Source organism: Phaseolus vulgaris, chromosome 1 (genome assembly GCF_000499845.2).
Source record: "Phaseolus vulgaris cultivar G19833 chromosome 1, P. vulgaris v2.0, whole genome shotgun sequence".
Classification (NCBI taxonomy): Eukaryota; Viridiplantae; Streptophyta; class Magnoliopsida; order Fabales; family Fabaceae; genus Phaseolus; species Phaseolus vulgaris.
In genome coordinates, this window is record NC_023759.2 from 44221084 (window position 1) to 44240289 (window position 19206).

At 32.6% G+C, this 19206-nt stretch overlaps 2 protein-coding genes across 7 annotated transcripts; both read right to left on the reverse strand.

Moving 5' to 3' along the window:
- Window positions 1–1623: 1623 nt before the first annotated feature.
- On the reverse strand, window positions 1624–4084 carry LOC137814513 (protein CHUP1, chloroplastic-like). The gene is made up of 2 exons (XM_068617293.1): window positions 2876–4084; window positions 1624–2483 (listed from the first exon to the last, which is right to left on the reverse strand). The coding sequence occupies exons 1-2, from the start codon at window positions 3710–3712 to the stop codon at window positions 2028–2030; spliced, it is 1293 nt and encodes a 430-aa protein (XP_068473394.1). The 5' UTR covers window positions 3713–4084; the 3' UTR covers window positions 1624–2027.
- Window positions 4085–8237: 4153 nt separating this feature from the next.
- On the reverse strand, window positions 8238–19107 carry LOC137814514 (E3 ubiquitin-protein ligase UPL7). Of its 6 annotated transcripts, none has more exons than XM_068617295.1 (15): window positions 18812–19107; window positions 18516–18638; window positions 17024–17264; window positions 16180–16769; window positions 14483–15448; window positions 14059–14393; window positions 13096–13374; window positions 12738–12990; window positions 12095–12265; window positions 11913–12005; window positions 11520–11627; window positions 10391–10507; window positions 9847–9936; window positions 9177–9270; window positions 8238–8729 (listed from the first exon to the last, which is right to left on the reverse strand). In XM_068617295.1, the coding sequence occupies exons 1-14, from the start codon at window positions 18833–18835 to the stop codon at window positions 9187–9189; spliced, it is 3474 nt and encodes a 1157-aa protein (XP_068473396.1). In that variant the 5' UTR covers window positions 18836–19107; the 3' UTR covers window positions 8238–8729; window positions 9177–9186. The 6 variants fall into 6 exon arrangements, 5 of the variants coding, with proteins under 5 accessions (XP_068473396.1, XP_068473398.1, XP_068473395.1 ...); XM_068617297.1 differs by having other exon boundaries at window positions 12095–12222; window positions 12878–12990; window positions 18812–19014; XR_011081651.1 differs by lacking the exon at window positions 8238–8729 and having other exon boundaries at window positions 8952–9270; window positions 12095–12222; window positions 18812–19014.
- Between the last annotated feature and the right edge of the window lie 99 nt (window positions 19108–19206).

The window sequence follows — 19206 nt, forward strand, 5'->3', positions numbered from 1 at the left end:
GCTTGGATGTTTGTTTCTATGTCCACACCGATTTTAACAAAAATGGTTGGTCTCCACTCTCTTCAGATTTGGAATACTCTCAAACAATTATTTTGGCTCTCATACTAGGGCACAGATAAAAAAAACTCAAGGTTCAACTCAAGACTCCAAAGAACAATCGCGACATTGATACATATCTTATTGAACTCAAGAAGACCGTTGATTTTGTTGCGGCTATAGGAGCGCCGATCTCTGCAGAAGAACATATTGAAATGATGCTAGACGGTCTCTTGGAGGACTATAATTCCTTTGTCACTGCAGTTATGAACAGATTGGATCTCTACACTTGAACGACATAGAAGCGCTGCTTCTTGCTGAAGAAGAACGACTTGAGAAACAAACCAAAATAGATCAAATTCTTCTACAAGCCAACACTGCATCTAGGCCATGGGTTTCCTCGAATTCCTTCTCTGTTCGCCCAAGATTTAAAAACCAGTCTACTCGTGGTGCAAGAATGTTCTCCAGACCTCCTATTGGAGGACCAAGATTTTAGCGTTCGTTCCAACCTCATCCACATTCTCACGATTCTTGGAATTCTGCATCTTCTTCTTCTTCTCAGTCTATCAAACCCATCTGTCAAATATGTGCTAAACCTGGACACACGACCTTACAGTGTTGGAAAAGGTTTGATCAACATTACTCACCTTCTTTTCAAGCTAACATTTCTCAGTTTTCTCCCACAGCAAACGACACCTCTAATTCCACCATGATGGACGTTTCTTCAACTGTGGACGATCCCTTGTGGTACCCAAACAGTGGTGATACTCAGCACATCACTAATGACCCCTCTCTTTTCTCTGTGAAAGTGAGACGGTTAAAATTGGTAATGGCTCAGGTATTCCTATTAGTTTATCATCTAATCAATCCACTTTTGTTCTGAATTATCTTTTACATGTACCATAACAAAATATCTGTTAAGCGTATCTCGTTTTGCTAAAGATAATGGTGTATATTTTGAGTTTCATGCTAACTCTTCTTCACGGAATTCTTAAAGACGGATTATATGTGTTTCCTTCTTTTAATTATATTAATAATTGTGTTGTAATAACACTTGGTTTTTTCTGTTAAACCTACTGCTCAAACCTGGCATGCACGATTCGGTCACTATAACTATCAAGTTCTTAAACATATTTTTTGTATATACAATATATCATGTGCAAACAATATTCAGTTTTGTGAAGCGTGTGTTCGTGGTAAATCCCATCAATTGCCTTTTCAACCAATTCATACTGTTTTGCCATTAACTGAGTCATGTTGAAATGTGGAGTATGAAATAGCAGCAATGGTATATGCTTATTAGCTAGTACGTCTTTCATATCGTGTATATTTGTTGAACTGTAGTTCGCAAACTAAAGTTTGCATTTTTTGTTGGTGGCAAATTTTGATCTCCCGATAAGGTTTTATATAAGATTAATGATAATGGTTGAAGTAGTAAGGAGTATTTTAAACTCAAAACTTTAATCAAAATCCAAATTAATTTCTGAATTTCAATGGTATCAAGCCAAAATGACACTTTCATGGAAGGGCAAATGAATCAGTGTTTAGAAACATCTAAAACAAACACGTGCTTATGTAATCATCTTAAACCATAAATACTCTCCTTTTAAATTTGAAACTGTCACATTCAAATCAAATGATGTCACAACTTACAACTCTAATAGCTCCCAATTAGTTGATGTTTATTATACTTCAACTGAATATATATGTAGCTGGTGCTTACACTATGCTTAATACCTATTTACAATATCAATAAATATGTATGTGGGGATAAACACCTTCAAATTTGATGAGATATGCTAATGGTAGATCAAATCATGGTGGATCTCTCTCTATATATATGTATGTATATGTATATGCTCTGTAAATTGTGATCTCATGAAGGAGGAAGTAGCTAGCTAGTGTTGCAATGTGGTGTCAAAGTCACTGCTTCTGTGCCAAGCTCAGAAGTTTCTTGGTAACAACTTACTATAACATAATACTAACTTGGCTCAAGCACTAGAGCATGATTTCCTTCTAGGAACTAGATGTTCATCTGTCCCTTTGGAAACAGAATGCCTAACTCTAGCCTTTTCACCACCTTCCACCCATCTCTTTAGCCTTTCAAGCAACTTTGTCCTTTTTGAACAAGCACTGTCACTGTGATCATGGCTACTGGGATGCTCATCAAGGGAAGGATCACTATGATGCTCCAAAAGGGAGTTGTGTAGTTCATGCTCCGAGTCATAATGAATAACTACATCATTTCTCCCAAATTCCAATTCTAAATGGGTTTTATCTTGATTCTGTTGTTGATCGTGAGGCCTCATTAGATCATGCCTTAAACAAGCATTGGTCCACCGCAAGTAAATAAGTTCTTTAGCTTCATCTGCTCGTTCCTTCTTGATCTTCTCCAATTCATCCACAAGCTGTTTGTAGTCTTCCCTACTTACATCTCCAGCTTCAATCTGCAAATGGAAAACCTTATATTATAATGATTTGAATCCTAATAAACACTCCCTTCAAAGAAAGAATTCAATTGGAACACACTAACAATAAAAAAATTTATTTCTCTTCCATTGTTCAATCATTGATTATAGTTAAAAAAATATTAATTTGTTATAATTATTTTTAAAGTCATATCTAGACTGATCTCTAACTGATTGAGATCACAATTTGTATCAAATTAAACTCCCATCCCTTTTATGCTAATATATGATTTGAGTAACAGCATAAACCTGACACTACAAGTAGATCAAAATTAAATTATATATACCGAACACTACTATTATTTTGTTTATTGATCTGAGAAACCTTTTAGATTTGAACCAGTAAATGATTGGTTTTATACATTGCTTACCTTTAAAGCATGTGATTTTTCTGCTGTATCAAGCTTCTTCATAAGCTCATTCTTTTCATCCTGCAATTGATCCAAAGCCCTCTGCAGCTCTTCCATTTTATCCTCTAGTTTACTTATGACATCAACTTTTGTTTCCAAGGCATCACGGCTTCTCAATATTTCTTCTTCTTCCATTTTGATCTTCAAAGCCTGCTCCTTGGCCACTTGGGTTTGTGCCTTTGATTTCCTGATTAGCTTCTGAAACTTCCTCCGAAGCATTCTATTCTCAGATTTCCAACGCTCTATCTGTTCTACAACTCTGAGATATTGAGCAACAAAACTCTCCAACCTTCTATTCTGTGTCTCCATCGATGAAATCTCCCTATCCAAGAAGTCAGCACGAGCAGTCTCAAGTGACAACATGTTTCTGATCTCCCCAACCACAGCTTCTTGCTCTTTCAAACCACAATAACGATCAAACTGCAAACGCAAGGCCAACTCTTTCATTTGCATACCCTCAATCCTGCTTCTTAAGCCATTAATCTCTTCTTCTAAACATGGGATGTCATGGATCAGAGAACTTTCAGCAAAAACACTTTCATCCATAGTTGTCATATTTCCTTCATCTTCCATACAAGAGAGGCTATGACTATGACAACTTTCTTCATATGAAGGATCGTGGTGGGAATTGGTTTCATCCGAACTTGCTTCATTTGGTGATAAAGAAGAGGTTTTAGAGAGGCTTTTCTTTGCCACGAAACAAGCATAAACTAAACCAGCAAAAGACACAGCCAAAGGAACACCAGCTTTGAGGATCACTGGCTTTAGGACCTCATGCTTTGATGCTGAGCTTTCCATCCTGAAGAACAGAAACAAGTATAATTTCAGCGATTTGGTCAGACTTTTATTTTGATCAAAACCCAATGGAAGACACCAAATATCTTAATTTGATCCTTGCTGTGTGTTGGGTTAGCAAAAGTTTGAAAGAAGGTTTGCTTTTAGAGGAAGAAACACAATGATATAGCTTTTTGACTTCCCCCAGAGGCCTTCTACGCCACCAAATGCTGTCAACTAGCCTTGTTCGTGCTCTTTGGAATCTAATTCTTTTCTGGATTAACAAATTTTTTGGCTTCTTTCCTTTTACGGTAAACCATTGAGTGATGTTATTTAGTTTTCACATGTTCAAAGCTTGAACATGTTACAGGGATATCCATTGGGCATTACCAAAATGGAGAACTTGACTTCACAATATTCATCCAAGTTGCCTGGGAAAAATTATTCGCTGAATGATATAATTTTATATAATAAGGATTGAATCAACACTTTGTATAAATTATTTAGATTTCATTATTGGGTCAACTGTGGTAATTATGATGATTTTGGATTTAGGGTTTATGTGTGATGATGCTAACTAAGTAACTATAAAACTTAAATATATTTTTAAGTATCTCTATTTACTATAATTAATTTTTAGTCTTTTAAAAAAGTTTACGAAAATTAGTTCTCTTAAAAAATAGGATTATTTTTCAGTCTTCCGAAATCAATTGGTAAAATAAAAATTAGCCCTACTAAAAATTTGTATTCTTGCTTATCAAACTAATTTCTTTCTTTAAAAGAAATAAAATTCATTACTTTTTTGCACTCTCACATGTCCAACCAATTTTATTGACATGTACAAAGTTTTATGTTAATGTAAATTTATTGTTGATAGGTGATAATAGGTTATGTATCTCCATTGACCACTTAAATGAATGTAACACCTTTAATTTAATATCTTAGTAATTATTATCTCTATAAATATAAAAGAATTTAAGAAATGACAAAATTTTGATTCATATTATTATGATCAAAATCTTGGTATCAAATTGGTTATAAATTTAAAAAATTATAAAATTTACCACATTATTTTTAATAAAAATTAAAAGTATCAAATTCTGACCTTTTCTAAACGCGAAATATCTGGCACAATAAAAAAGCATCAAATGTTTAATAGTTTATTTATTGTGATGTTCAATACTCCTAAACATAGCCTCACTTTTAGGCTTTGTTTGGACGAGGAGTGAATGTGAGATGATTTGAAGGAAAAGTGTAAAGAAAGTTGAGGTGTTTGGATTAAGGTAAATAGAGTGGAAAGTGTGAAAAAAGTTTGTGAGTGATGTGATGGGTGTGATTGAAATTATATATTTTTTAATTGATAAGAATATAAGTTTACAAATTTATCTTTATATCTAAAAGTTGTTAAAAAATTAATTTTATTTATTTATTTATAAATTATAATTAATTTTATTAAAATATTATTTAAATATTTATAATTATAAATATTTAATAAAAACTTATTTTTATATAAAATAATATTATTATTTTTATCTTTACTTTTTTGTAATTAATATAATTATTATATAAATTTATTTCTATATTATTAAAAAATATATTTATTTTATTATTATTTATATTTATAATTTATTATATATAACATGATTAATTATGTTATTTTATAATAATAATTTTTTATAATTTTAATTATATTTTATATTTAAATTATAATTTTATATTTAAATTATAATTTTATTTTAAATAAAAATAATAATAATTTAAATATAAAATAAAAAGGTTAAGAAAGTAAATTGCAATTAATTAAATAAATATATATATATTATTTAGTAGTCCAGCGAAGAAAGTTTTGATGAAATTCTTTTTTTCGATTTCCGTGTGATTTTGTCCGTATGTACATTGATATTTAAGCATTCTTCGCAAATAGTGAATCTTTCGTTTTCTTCGCTCTGAACCAAAGGGAGCCTTAGAGGACAACATTAAATCTTTAGAATTATAGTCAGTAGAAAAAATCTTAACCCCAAATTAGAAGCTTCATAATTTAGGATAAACCCACTTAACTTTAAAGAAGCATATTTTATCCTCATATAAAGAAGGGAATTTTTTTTATGCTTTAAAGTATTCTTTAGTTTTTCTAAAACAATTATGTTATTTTGTTAATGTGTATTTTACTGGTTATTTTAATTTTTACATCCCTATCACTTACTTCATACATCTTGAGTGTAAAAGATTAATTATGTGACTTATAAGAGCACAACACTCTCTATATTCTTGTAACAGTTTAATTTGATGAAGCACTCGAAATTTCTTAGTCTTTATTCTTAATTTTTCGTAAAAAAATTAACCTGAAAGAAAAATGATTGTCCATGTGTTACTTAATACTAAATGTATAACTATATGTTTTGACAGATATTTCTTTTTCTTTTTATACTCATACTTCTCTTTTTTTAATCACGTTTAGTTTTTAAATACGGTTTTTTTTTATAACTTCAATGAGGGATTTAGTTGTAGAATTTAGGATAAAGTGAATGTTTTATTGGTTGTTTTTTTTAGACTTTAGGGTTTAAGGGAAATGTTGAAAGAGTTTGATGAATGTAATGGTTTATCTTTAGGATTTTTTAAGTATATTATTTGTGAATTTAGTTATTTTTTAATTATATTGTGATTTGTATTGTTATAATCGGGGAAAAAAAGTATGATTAAATAGATTGAGATAAGAATGAAGTAATAACGTAAAATAAATTTTATTAAAAAAATTATTGTTTTGAATAAAAAAAGGAAAAGAGACTATCTATGAGACGATGTGTCACATGATGGTCTCCTTCTTTGTCTTTGAGGCCGTTGTGGAGACCCAGGTTCGGTTGGTTCTGGATCATCTTCTGTGAGTTGAAGTTGGTTCAGGTGAGGTGGAGTATCAAACCTGTATGAAGAGAGTGGTGGTCGATAACAATGTGATGGCAAAAGTGGACAAAATGTTGATAGAAGTGTCATGGTGGAAATACCAAAGATGTTTGAAGTCGTAGAAAACATAATTTTCTGTGATGCAAAAGTGGTGAAACTTGACGGAAATTGTTGGTATGGAGGGTGGGAAAACATAGTATGATAGTTTATGACGTTCATAACCAAATTAAATGAATGGTGGTGTGATTGTGGCGAATTTCAAGTTCTTCATCTTTCTTATATTCATGTCATTATTGTTTGCTCCTATTTCATCTGCAACTAACGACATTTGTTCATCTAATTTTCTGTCTCTGAAGTATTTATAGACTTATGAGATACAATTTCATCTAATGTCGAATGAGGATTACTGGTCTACTTACACTAGACTGAATTTCATTCCAAACCCTCACATGAAACGAAAATAATCTGAAAGACTAATAACTAGACACACCCATAATAAATGGATGATTCAGATTGAAACAAACCAAAAAAAATGCTCTTACTTTGCATAAATGAAGGGTACAATAGGAGCACAATATAAAAAATAACATGTTGTCATTTATAAAAAAAAAAACTATTGTATTATGATAAATATATTTTGTTCTCTTATATTTCTTATTTAACATATTTACATGTAATTAAACTCATTCTTGTCATGACCAAATGTAGATAATACAGAAAACTTCAAATACTTATAATTAATGCACTATTAATATTTTAAAAAAAATCATTCTTTATATATATATATATATATATATATAATTTTTGTGCACTATAATTATAAACCCTAAACCCTTAACCTCCACTCTAACCCCTCAACTCTAACCTTAAAGGCTCATTTATCATATACCTTAACATTAATCTTAGCCACAAAATCTCAATCCCCATAATCAATTAACCCTAAAAACCTTGCGACTAAAGTCCAAATATTTTAAACTTTATCACTTCCTCAAATTCTCAACTTTTATTTTAAAACTTACGAGAGAGAAAACGTGCATAAGTGACACAACTATTTTTACACTCAAATCATGTCACCATGACATGACTTCAATTAAATATTAATTTAAAAATCAATCACAGTTATCATTGGTTCTTACGACTTTAGTTCTATTACTTTTACACTAAAATTGTGTCATGATGAAATTGTGTGTTCTTAACAAGACATTTCCATAATAAAATTATGTCAACAAAACATGACTTATCCCAAATTTTACATTTTAGTATTATAAATAATAAACTTTTTCTATCATTAAGACTAATCGTAATATACTAGGTCTCTAAATGTAAATATGAAACACTTATTCTAATAAGATTCAATTCAAAAGCACTAAAAAAACATCTTAAAAAAATCTTAAAAGAGTTTTTTAAACCAATTTTTATTATTCCTACAATATTTTTTATAGTCCCGCATTATTACATTTTTTTAAAAATCTAATATATAATTTTCAAGAAACTCAAAAAAAAAAAAACTAAAACTTTTATTTAATTGTGTTTGAAATAAATTTTACTCAAGAATTGGTCTTATTCTATTTAAGAATTCCTATTTTTACTTTAAAGAAATTATTTCTTATGCAAAAAAAAAAAAATCCTAAGTTAAAAGAAACTGAATATATCTCAAAACATCTCTTCAATGCATATTTCTTCGTTAAGAAACTAATTAAAAAATCATGGATTCTCTAAAAAATACATTAATTGAGACTTAAATAGGTTAATTCAGTCATAAAAAAACTTATAACTATATACTTTGATTGCATGATTATCATTATTCTCAAACATCTGAATCAAATAACCAATCTAATAACAGCGTTTCCAAGATGAACATACAAGAACCTCCTTGCATGGGGATAATGGAAGATTGGAGTAACATCGGCACCAACTGAAACTGGCTGTGTTGCCCGCTATCATTATTAAATCTCTGGAAGCAACCAATATCTTCCCAGACCAAACCAGGATGCCTTTTTCTTTAACAAAAACTGAAACAGCATCTTTGTTAATTGATATATACTAGCCTCTTTGAGATGTGATCACCAGTTCACGAACAATGGCAAGTCGCATGAACAAATATTCAATTGACAGCTCTCAAATTTCTTAAATATGAATTAAACTGCAAAACATTGCATGGGATTAACAAGACCATCTAAGGCATTTGAGTATTAATAAATTAAATCTCCCCAATGTGTATATGATTTTCAGAGTCACAACTCAAACTGGTAATCCGAAATCAAATGACGTTATTCTAGAAAACAATCATCTCTCATTTGGCTTGTTTCTAAATTGGCCTTTAAAATGAATGTCAGTTCCTTAAGAAACTTGTTTGACACCAATATTACCTCCTCACTTCCAATGGCTTTTTCATTGAATGAAATAAAGACATAAGAACTTTGTTTCATATCCTTAATACAAAAAAAGGGCACAACCATAAAGACTAATAAATAAAGGGCAGGTGAACAGAAACCCAGAAACATGCCCTGATCTTGCCACCACTAATCAAAGTAAGTGCAACAGAAATTGGTCATGTCTTTGTTATATACAACATAAAAATACTGAGCACCTGAAGCAGATCAAGAAAGTTCAAATCCCGCATTTGAACTGATAGCATAGAGAAGCTTTGCCCTCAAGGTGCCTGGACGTTTGTATGTTGGAAGCTGTAATCATTGAGAAGTGGAAAATAAAAAGCATAAATAATTCAGATGTATGACAAATTGACAAGAGATTGCCTGAAAATGCCAACAATTTTGTCTCAAGTGACTCCATCGCTAAATGGGCTTGGTTAGTTAGTGGACATCCAAATGTCCATACTTTTAATAAGAAACCTATTTATATTATATTTTGAAATGAGATTATGAAAAATTCAAGATTGTGATGTCATACTCATAAACAGCATAAAGATTTTGACTTTCATGTACCTCATGCCAAATTCCAAATACATTATTCATAAAACTTACAAACCCCCTGTGTTGGAGGCTCCTCACTTCGCAAATGCATCGAGGGAGGGTGATTATATGTAGCCTTCCCCCATTGCACAAGCAAAGAAGCTGTTTTTGGAATCCTCAAGTAACCAAGGCAAAACTTTACTTTTGTGTCAAGGTTCTTCCCCCTTATGCATAGATTTAAAATAAAATAAAAAAAACCTTGGGAATGTAGGATTCTATCATGCTAAATGTCTCCTAAGCGCAAAGTTAGGAATGTGTTTCGCCGTTACTATATTATATTAGTAGTACCTTGAGAGTATTGTAGCAGGTTGAAGCTGATGGAAGCCGATCTACATCTTGTCCTCCAATTGTTGCCCAAAGAGGAACATCACAAGCAACCTGTGTAAACAAATAGACATGAGTGCTAGCTAATCAATAAAATCAAGACGTTTTATCATTAAAAAATGCATATTTTTTTATGGATTCTTCTAATAACTGGACCTTGATGTTGCATATGAGAGAACGAGAAAAACAGAAATCCTAGAAAACAAAGGCGAGTGGTACAAGATGCAGGCTTGAGTATCTCATAGCAAGCACTTAAAACAATAAATATCTGATGGAAAGCTACCTCATTCGTAACATCTAGGGCAACAAATTATTTTAGATTGCTGATTAGAATAGTTCAAGATGTTTTGCTTCCTAACTCAATTGTTGTGCTTAATATACTTTGCGTGAGCAACAGAAAAAATTCAAACATACCTTAATCATTAAAGAACACAGCAGAATGGGAACAGAGAGGAGTTAGTATACATGATTTTGAATGCCCATAAAACATAAAAGATTGAGAACATACCTTGTGGATGGTTAGTGGTGGCTGCAAGTATTTGAACCCAAGTAATGGAGCACGAGAACAACTAGTGACAAATTTAAGAAGCATACAACGCTCTTCAGGTTCAAAGCCTTTAATTACCTGTACACAATTGGCAGAAAGCAGAAAATGAATAAAGATAACTTAAAATTTGCCTACGCACAAATAGTATGAATAGACTCCTTAATAATTCATGAGGCTGAGAAAAATGGTCAAATGTCACATTTCGTAATCAACACGTAAAAAATCCAGAAAGTAGCAAATTTGTCCATGTGTCAAAGGGAAAGAGAGAGGATCTGTAGTTCAACCAAAAAAATGGAACCTAGAGCCCTTTCTAGGAGAGGGAAAGAGGAATGGAAGACACCTGAAACTTTAACTTTGTAGGATTTACCTTATCTATAACCTACCGATCTTAAACATCAGAAAATTTAAAGAAATAACTTTGACTCTTGTCAAACATCAACATAGTAACACAGCGATTGTATCATTGAGTGTATCTGACCTGTTTAAATTAATAGAAGAACAATTTGATTGTTTGCTTTGAAATAGAAAATAAAATTATCTTTTCCTGTGAAGTTTTCAGTAGCTCTACTCTACCCTCTTCTCGAAGAAAAACTAATGCACTAAAGTCCCTTAATTATTTTTGACAGTGCCATCAGTGGAATGGAATTATTAACACGTCAAGTCCAATTTACCCAAATTTATTGAAAAAAATAATATAATTAAGGAAACAATTTTTTTAGATCAAATCATTAATTCTTCCTTACAAGCAAAATCAGCAGAAAAAAAAAATCTACAAAATTTTCCAGGTATTAGTTATATGATCACAATGCAAAAAATTGGGTTTGATAATAGTAAATAAAGCAGAAGCAGTATCATCAACTTAAATAATTTGCTATGCGCGGACAGTTTTAATACAAAACAACTGGAAAAATATTCATGAGAACTGAATATATTTGAGTTAGGATCCATGTACCCATGGTGTAAAACTTAGTCAAATTACACTTTTAATAACTCTCTATAGAATACAAATTTAATCAATCCAACCGTTGAATTTTATTATATTATCTCAATGATCACATCTATAAAAAGAAGCTTATTGAGATGACAATACCTCCCAAAAAATCTTGATTGTCCGGCTTCCCTCGTTGTAACCACCAGTGTAACGAGTGTTATTTTTTAAATCATCAACATCAATATCATAATTTCCACCTGAAAGCAACTGCATTCCTGTATATCTAAGAAATCTTTCTGGTAAAATGAACTGACTAAAATAGATTTTTCACTATAAAAATATTTTTCACATTTGCTTTGCTGTAGTTGGCGAGAAATGCCTCTTGATTTGGGGACTCTAATATATTTGCCTTATTATATTCATTTGAACAAATTAAATAGCTACTTCAATACTGATACAGCAGACAATAAGACAATGCAAAATTTTGTCATAAAAATGTCCTGCGGTAAACTTTAAGAAAACCATTTCAACACATTGAGAAAAAGAAGATACCTGATTAAATTCACTAGCATTGAATAACTTCAACCAGGATGGAGATATAAGATCAGTTAACCCTCTATAAAATGCATTTGAAAAAGGCAACATCTGCAATTTCAACAAATATATACCCATGATATAACAGACAATACAGAAGTGAATAACCTGCATTAAACTACATGAAATGATGGTAAAACCTGTTGGTTGAGTTTGTAGTCTGCCATTGCATGCATGTACTGCATCTTGTTCTCATTCGTCACAGAAATATCTTTGCCACCAGACTTCAGTTCAACCACATACCTTTTGCCCAATGATTCTTCAGTAACTGTGAAATCAAGACAGAGCTCCATGACATCACCATCATAATTCTGCATGAATGAGAATGTGAACCTTCCAGTAGAATGGTAAAATGCCAGAACACGTATACACAGTATCCACCAAAGTCAAACAAACTCAATCTAAATTTTAAAAACAATGATACAATAAAATGCAGAATGAAGAACATTACTGAAATTTTAAGGATGTCATGAATAATACTTTTATTGTAGAGCTATATAACATCCAGTTACTACACCTAGCCAGCAAAAGACGTGGACTATTTGAGCAATATTCATATACAATATTATTTATGCTTTTAGTAGGATTGCAAATGGACCTGGTTTGTCTACTGAAGAAGAAAAACTGTAGGGGTTAAGCCATCACTAAACCAAGTTCAAATTTAAAAAACATGGATCCTAATATAAACCAATGAATCGTTTTGAATGTCCTGAATTCTGATTAGTTTTGACAAAATATTATAAGAACGAGAGCAAAACAACATGGATTTTTCTCATGGTTTACCTTGACATACATAAGATTTCTGTATAACTCTGGATCAAGTGTTGATAATTCAACAAGAAAACTATATCGTCCCAAAAGCTTTTGTACAAAAACATGGGAGAAAGAGTAATCAAGTAATATCCCTTCATATAGAGCTTTACCGACTACTCTTCCAAGGAATTCAATCATCTGAAGACCATTCTCCAAATATCTGGCAGATGCAGTTGGAATTAGAAGCCTGTCTGAAGTTGAGGTTTGGGAAAAGAGACCATATCTAAGACAAAAGGAAGAGGTGTCAGTTTTTGTTAAAGTCAATCCTTAAAGAGGCAATAACCAAGAAATAAAATCAAGAAAGTCTGGAATAGTTTGTCAAACTTACTCAGGAGCAAATGCTGCTTTTGACAAGTCAGTTAGAAACTCTTTAGATAATCCACCATAGTCCAGGCCAGCCTCAAGAAGACCGCATTCACTAACAAATGATACATGGATGGATGACTTCAACCTTGACCCAAGGGAATTTAATTGCCGAAATCCATCTTCAACAATATGCCCCCGGCGTACTACAATCTCAATGGCTCGTGAATCAGGTTCAGAAATTTCACCAGCCATTTTTCGAGATGCTTTATCCATCTTGATGAATTCACGAAACATCTCAACTCTATTGCAGTGATAAAATAGATGAGTTCTTTCTATAATCTATAGTAGACCATATAATGTCTTACACTCAACAAATGACATGATTTTGATGACAAGTTGCAATCAAATATCCCATCTGAACTCAGTTACTCTACTTTTCCAATTTATTTTCTTTAGTTATGTCTTTCTAATGCGTATCATATAGTGTATAATTGATAAATAAATACAACCACTTATGTAATAAAATATCCACTATTTCATAATATAAATGAGTAATATTATTTCAAAATGATTTTCATAGCATATCAAATTTAAGATAGTTTGAAAGATAAAGAGATATTATCAATAATCTTCTACAGTGTACTCAGTTTAAAGATTTTTCATTTGATCAGCCAAGAGTAGAGGGAACAAAATATAATATATGAATGTACCTTGAACAGTTAAGTTAGTTTACATAGGCCAGGTGACTAGACAACCAAATTAAGATTATCTTTTTATGTAACTTGTAATTTCGGCTCACATGATAAAATTTAAGAAATCAATTCATTTTGGCTACAACACAGATCATCTAGCTCTTTACTTATACCTTATCCTTCAAAGGAATCAATTGAATGCAACAACTGAAATGTCATAAGATATAAAGAACAGAATAGCATAACTAGAGAAAACATTTATCAGTCTTCTTAATGGTCATGGAATTAGTTACCTCTCCTCAAAAGGGAAAACGTGAGGAACAATAGTGACAACAGAACCAGCACTCAGCGAAGCGGATGAATCATCATATCTCAGGTTGGCTGCTAAAGCTTCATGAGTTCTGGCAGCAACAGCAATTGGTGGCCGGCTTTTTCTAGCAGGAGAAAGCCACAAAGCAGGAGGACAAAATGGGTGTCTGCAATCCCTTTCATACAGTAAATGTAAGCATCTGACAGCACAGTCCATTAGGGGCTTATTATGATGACCACCAACATGGGACAAGCCATTATAAACCAAGGTATTGAGCATAGACGCTATTCTTCTTTGCTGCTCTATTTGGAATGGAACCTAGAAACATTATATTGCTAAAAGTTAGTTTGAAAATGTGAATTAACTCATACAAGAAGGAAGGGGACAAGGAGCAACAGATCAGTTACCTGTTTCTCATAGAACTCTATGTCATCAAGAACTAAAAGCAGGTGAGAATAGGTCGCACAGAAAAGATGAAGCATAGAAAACATATTCTTTGGAATGCCTTGCGGCCCATTCCTCATAGGTTCTATGTCCCATACGTCTGATGAATCCTCATTCACTCTGCTAGACTCAGTGTGATTGTCAATAAAATTAGTACAATCTGTTGCTGCTTGTGTCTTACCCGTAAATCTATGAAGTACATTGACCCACTTATTAGGTCCATCTTTACTGACTTGTTTTTGCATCTTCTCAAAGACTTTATGTTTGCTGTTTTCACTTGTGTAATTATCAGAATTATGTTTGTCTCCAGAAAAAAAGGAACCCTCCAGTACACTCCACAATCTCACAAGAAATCCAGGAGTGAATGATAGCATGTTGAGAACTGATAATGAGCCACGAATTGGACTCAAGACTGAAAATATTCTAAGTAAGTTAGAATAAAAAAGTGCAATATCACACAATTCAAGGTTTCCCAGACATTCCAGGCTACTTGAGAGCACAGTCGCAGCCTTGTTATTGGAATCTCTATCAATTGATGCCAAAAGAATTTTGAGATGCCACTGCTGACAAACAGGCCTAAATTGATCCATGTATGACAATATTAAGGATTCATCGGTTGCTTCACCCTCGTGCTGAACTGCATCAATTGGCTGTGTTGAATTTTCAACATCAGTTTGAAGGGCTTTCTTTTTCTTTCTGACCCATCCAATATTATCAAGACAAGCCAGCAGAGCCTCTGATAGAGTAATAACAACATGGACATACAATCCATGGTCTAAACCTTGATTGAAGGATTCATTCTCATTCACTGTTGCTAAGCAGATGATGTTAGCGAGGGCCCAACCAACTGGTGGAATAGCCTTGAAAGAGACAGGAATCTCTGATTTGATGAACCCTGACATCTCCATCAAAACTTTCTCTTTCAAAATCTGTCATTGCCTGTCAGAGTTTAATCAGTTCTGATATGTTTAAATCCTAAATCATAGACTATGAAGTCATATGATCTTATTGACTTGAGTTGAAAGCTAAAGGAAGGCATATTCAAGAATAAAGTTCAAAATCTAATAAATTAAGGCTCGTTATTTTTAATTCCAGCTGTCACAGGAAAGCAGCATCTAAATATATACAAGGGAAATTTTTTCTTCACCGTCAATAATATAAAATATGCATTTAGGTACAAAAAAATATAATTTATTTGATAATTAAGGGTGAAAAATTCACCTTTCAATGATTACCTTTTCACTTTTATAGAAAAATATATAGTGTTTTCAGTTAGAAATATTATATCTATATATTACTGCATATAAATAGTGAAAAATAATTAGATGGAAGAAAATTTAGCTTTAAAGCAAGAAAGATCCATCTTTGATTTTGCAGGCATACAACTACAACATCAAACAATATGTATGCATAGAGAAGCCCAATGTGCCCGCACAATCATCAACTCAGTAGGTTGAAAGTTGGCACTAGTTTAATTAAATTATACATGTGTTACATTTACATGATCTGTTACTGTCTTGAAGAAGAAGAAGAAGAAGAAGAAGAAGAAAGTAAATATTCAAACAGAATAAAGAACAATTAAAGAGACCAAGTTGTCACTGAAATAAAAAAGCAGACCAATAATTTAGCAGGTGAAATTGTTCTACTTTAAGATGCTTACCAATAGAGTCTGGAAGCATGGAAACAAAATAGATTTGTGCTTTAAGGCTGGTAGAAGAACAAGGGGGAGACGTTGCACTAGCCAAGGTATAGTCAGCAGAGAAACAATATACTGCTCAGCAGCATTGTTGAAATCCAGCATATGAGGCGCTTCTGCATCATAGTTTGTCAGATAAAAAGGCCGTACAGCTAAAGTTATTGCACTTGCAGTAACGAAAAAAATTTCATCTGCCTGGGTGATGGTCTTTGACTGAGAAGAATGATTTTCTAATGCACTAATATATCTGCCAATAGACACATAACAACCACTTTTATCACTGCCCATGAACTGAATTAAATCTTTCACTGCTAAATCTGCATCAAAGTGGTTGTTATTTGTAATTCCTTTCCATCCTTTCAGATCAGTTAACATTACAAGAACACGCATAGATAGAGATGTAACAATAGTAATATCTTGGGCCCCCGAAGGACATTCACTGAACTCTGAAAGAATAAGAAAACTAAGAGAAGTCAGCTTGCGTGCCTGGTATCTCCACATTCTTCTTTCTTCAGTTGTACCAATTGCCAGAAAGCAAAAGTTCAGCTTTGAATCTAACCAAAGAGAAATATAGACCCATTAGTAATGTATTAAGTATGTTAAACAAAAAGAAAAAGGGGGAGTGATGAGGGTGGGGCGGGGACAGCTCTTTTGAACTCTCAAAACTAAGAAAAACAGCGCAACAAAAAGTATCTTGGCATTCATTATTTCATATAATCTCTTGTCATGTAATTAAAATAAACTGACTTGTATAATCGGAAAGTGAACATCAAATCCAATAAAATAACATCCAAATAAGAGGATATACCAGAAGATTTCAGGCTTTCCAGTACAATTGTAAAGCACAGTTTCATAGAATCTATTCTCTTGCAGTGGACCTTTTCATGTTGAGTGGAGATACGGGTAATGAAGAACAGAAATGGTCTCAACAAATTGTTTGAAATCCAATTTGCTGTCATCAGACCAGTATAATGATTCACTGCCATCTCCCACTCTTGCTGAAGTTGCAGAGAAACTGTCTTTGTGACCTTGAAGCGCCTCCATACTCTCTATTAACATCCAAAAAATAGCCATTATTTCTCCATTTTGATACAAACAGAAGCCACAGATGAAAACTATAATGTACTAACAAATTGCAGTTCCAACTTTCTAGTGTTCTGTTTATAACAAAGTACACCTCAAGTACACATTTTTTTGTTTTCAATGATTCTAAGTTTATCAGCTTCATGTGTTGAACAAAACAATACCAAGCATTGTTAAGAGCATCAAGTAAAATATCCTAAGAAAACTTGGACACTAAATATTGCGTTTCACTTTGTAACCCAATGCTTCTATAAGCAGTCAAGAAATGACACTGATGAATAACTGCTCACAAACAAAAAAATTGGCATCAAAAGGAAGTAGCAAGGCAACACTGACTCCATTTTGATGTCTATGGAAAGTAAGATGTTGTGATCATATAGGGTGATCCAGAACCAGAACTCATGGCCAAGAGATCACATCAAGCTAAAAAATTTCCACTGGGCCGAGGCTCATTAAGAAACAATGGAAACTTCTAAATGGTAGGCATGTTGTAATAGAGTATATCAATAAGATTCTATCACTCCTCCCTATACTTGCCTAATAGTTTTCCGTTGTGAAAGACAGTTGTTACATACAGTTGCTATACAGCTAATTATTTTTACTCCTTTACCAGATCTCTAACTCACAGTTGAGGCTCGCTCATCTACAAATATGAGAAACCACAGCTATGTCAAAAAGAGAAGAATAATAGTTTTACAGATTTTTATTTTTTTTTCTCAACCTTAGAGTTTTCTTTTCTCTCTCAATTTTCTCTTCTCGTAAACTTGTAATCATAATGTGTCAAACCAGTATCAGTGTCAGACATTGCATTAACACTTTAATTACTTCTAGTTGTCTTTTTTATAATTTCACATCGCTATAAAATTGAGTACAATAACAACTAGATAAATTTTAGCATTTTATTATGTCTACAATGATCCATACTCGTTTAAAACACGAATTCTCTCTCTTTTGTATAAGATTTTATTTATACTAATTTAACATTATTTTTGTACAAGTCATATGTATCCTCTGCATAAGACAATTTTGTTTGAATGAGATAAAGACCATTTTAAACTTCTCCCTCCGAATATTTAATATCATTGGTTACCTAGGTTTCGAATTTAAAACCACTAAATTAATTTTATGCATGCTGTAAGTTTGCAATGCCACAATTTACCGTATTCCCGCGCCCAAGTGGTGTGGTAATTTTAAAAATGAGAGAAAATGGAAAAAACCTGAATGAAGAGAGCAGCAGCAGCAGCTCGTTTTGCATAATTGCGAAGTTCTCTTTCCTGAGAGACCTTCTGAAGAAGGGCGTCTCGCGTTATCTCCTTCGCACTTGCTCCTCTCAACGACACCTTAACGGCGAAAATTAACAAAACCTCCATAATCAGAACACCGAGTAATGATCAAATCGAATTACTTGAATAACTGACCGCGGAGGAAAATCGAGCGCAGTATTCATGCGAAATTAAAGAACGAGATTGATTAATTGATTGATTGCAGGTAAGAAGAGTGAGTGAGTACCTACCTGCTGCTTACGAGGTGCGTCCATGGAAATCACTAATAGAGCTCAGCCTCGATTCTCAATTCCCTATCTTTCCCTTTTCCATCGCCCTCTTTTTCTTTGCTTGACTTAATTTCGGTGTCAAAAAAACAATTCCGAACAAGAAGTTTGTTTTAAGTTTCCTCGTCACGAAGTCGACAGCTGATTTTCTTTTTATTTTGTGATTTGTGAAAAAATGTGTACTATCCGGGTTATAATGGCTGTTAAGGTAAATGTGGGAATGGTTGTTACATTCTTGTAAGATATGAGAGATTTTTTATTTTTTAGTTACATGAAAAAAACGTAAGATATTAGTGGTTTTTTATTTTTTAGTTATATGGAGATAAAAAAAAAAAAATATATTAATTGATAAAAAAATA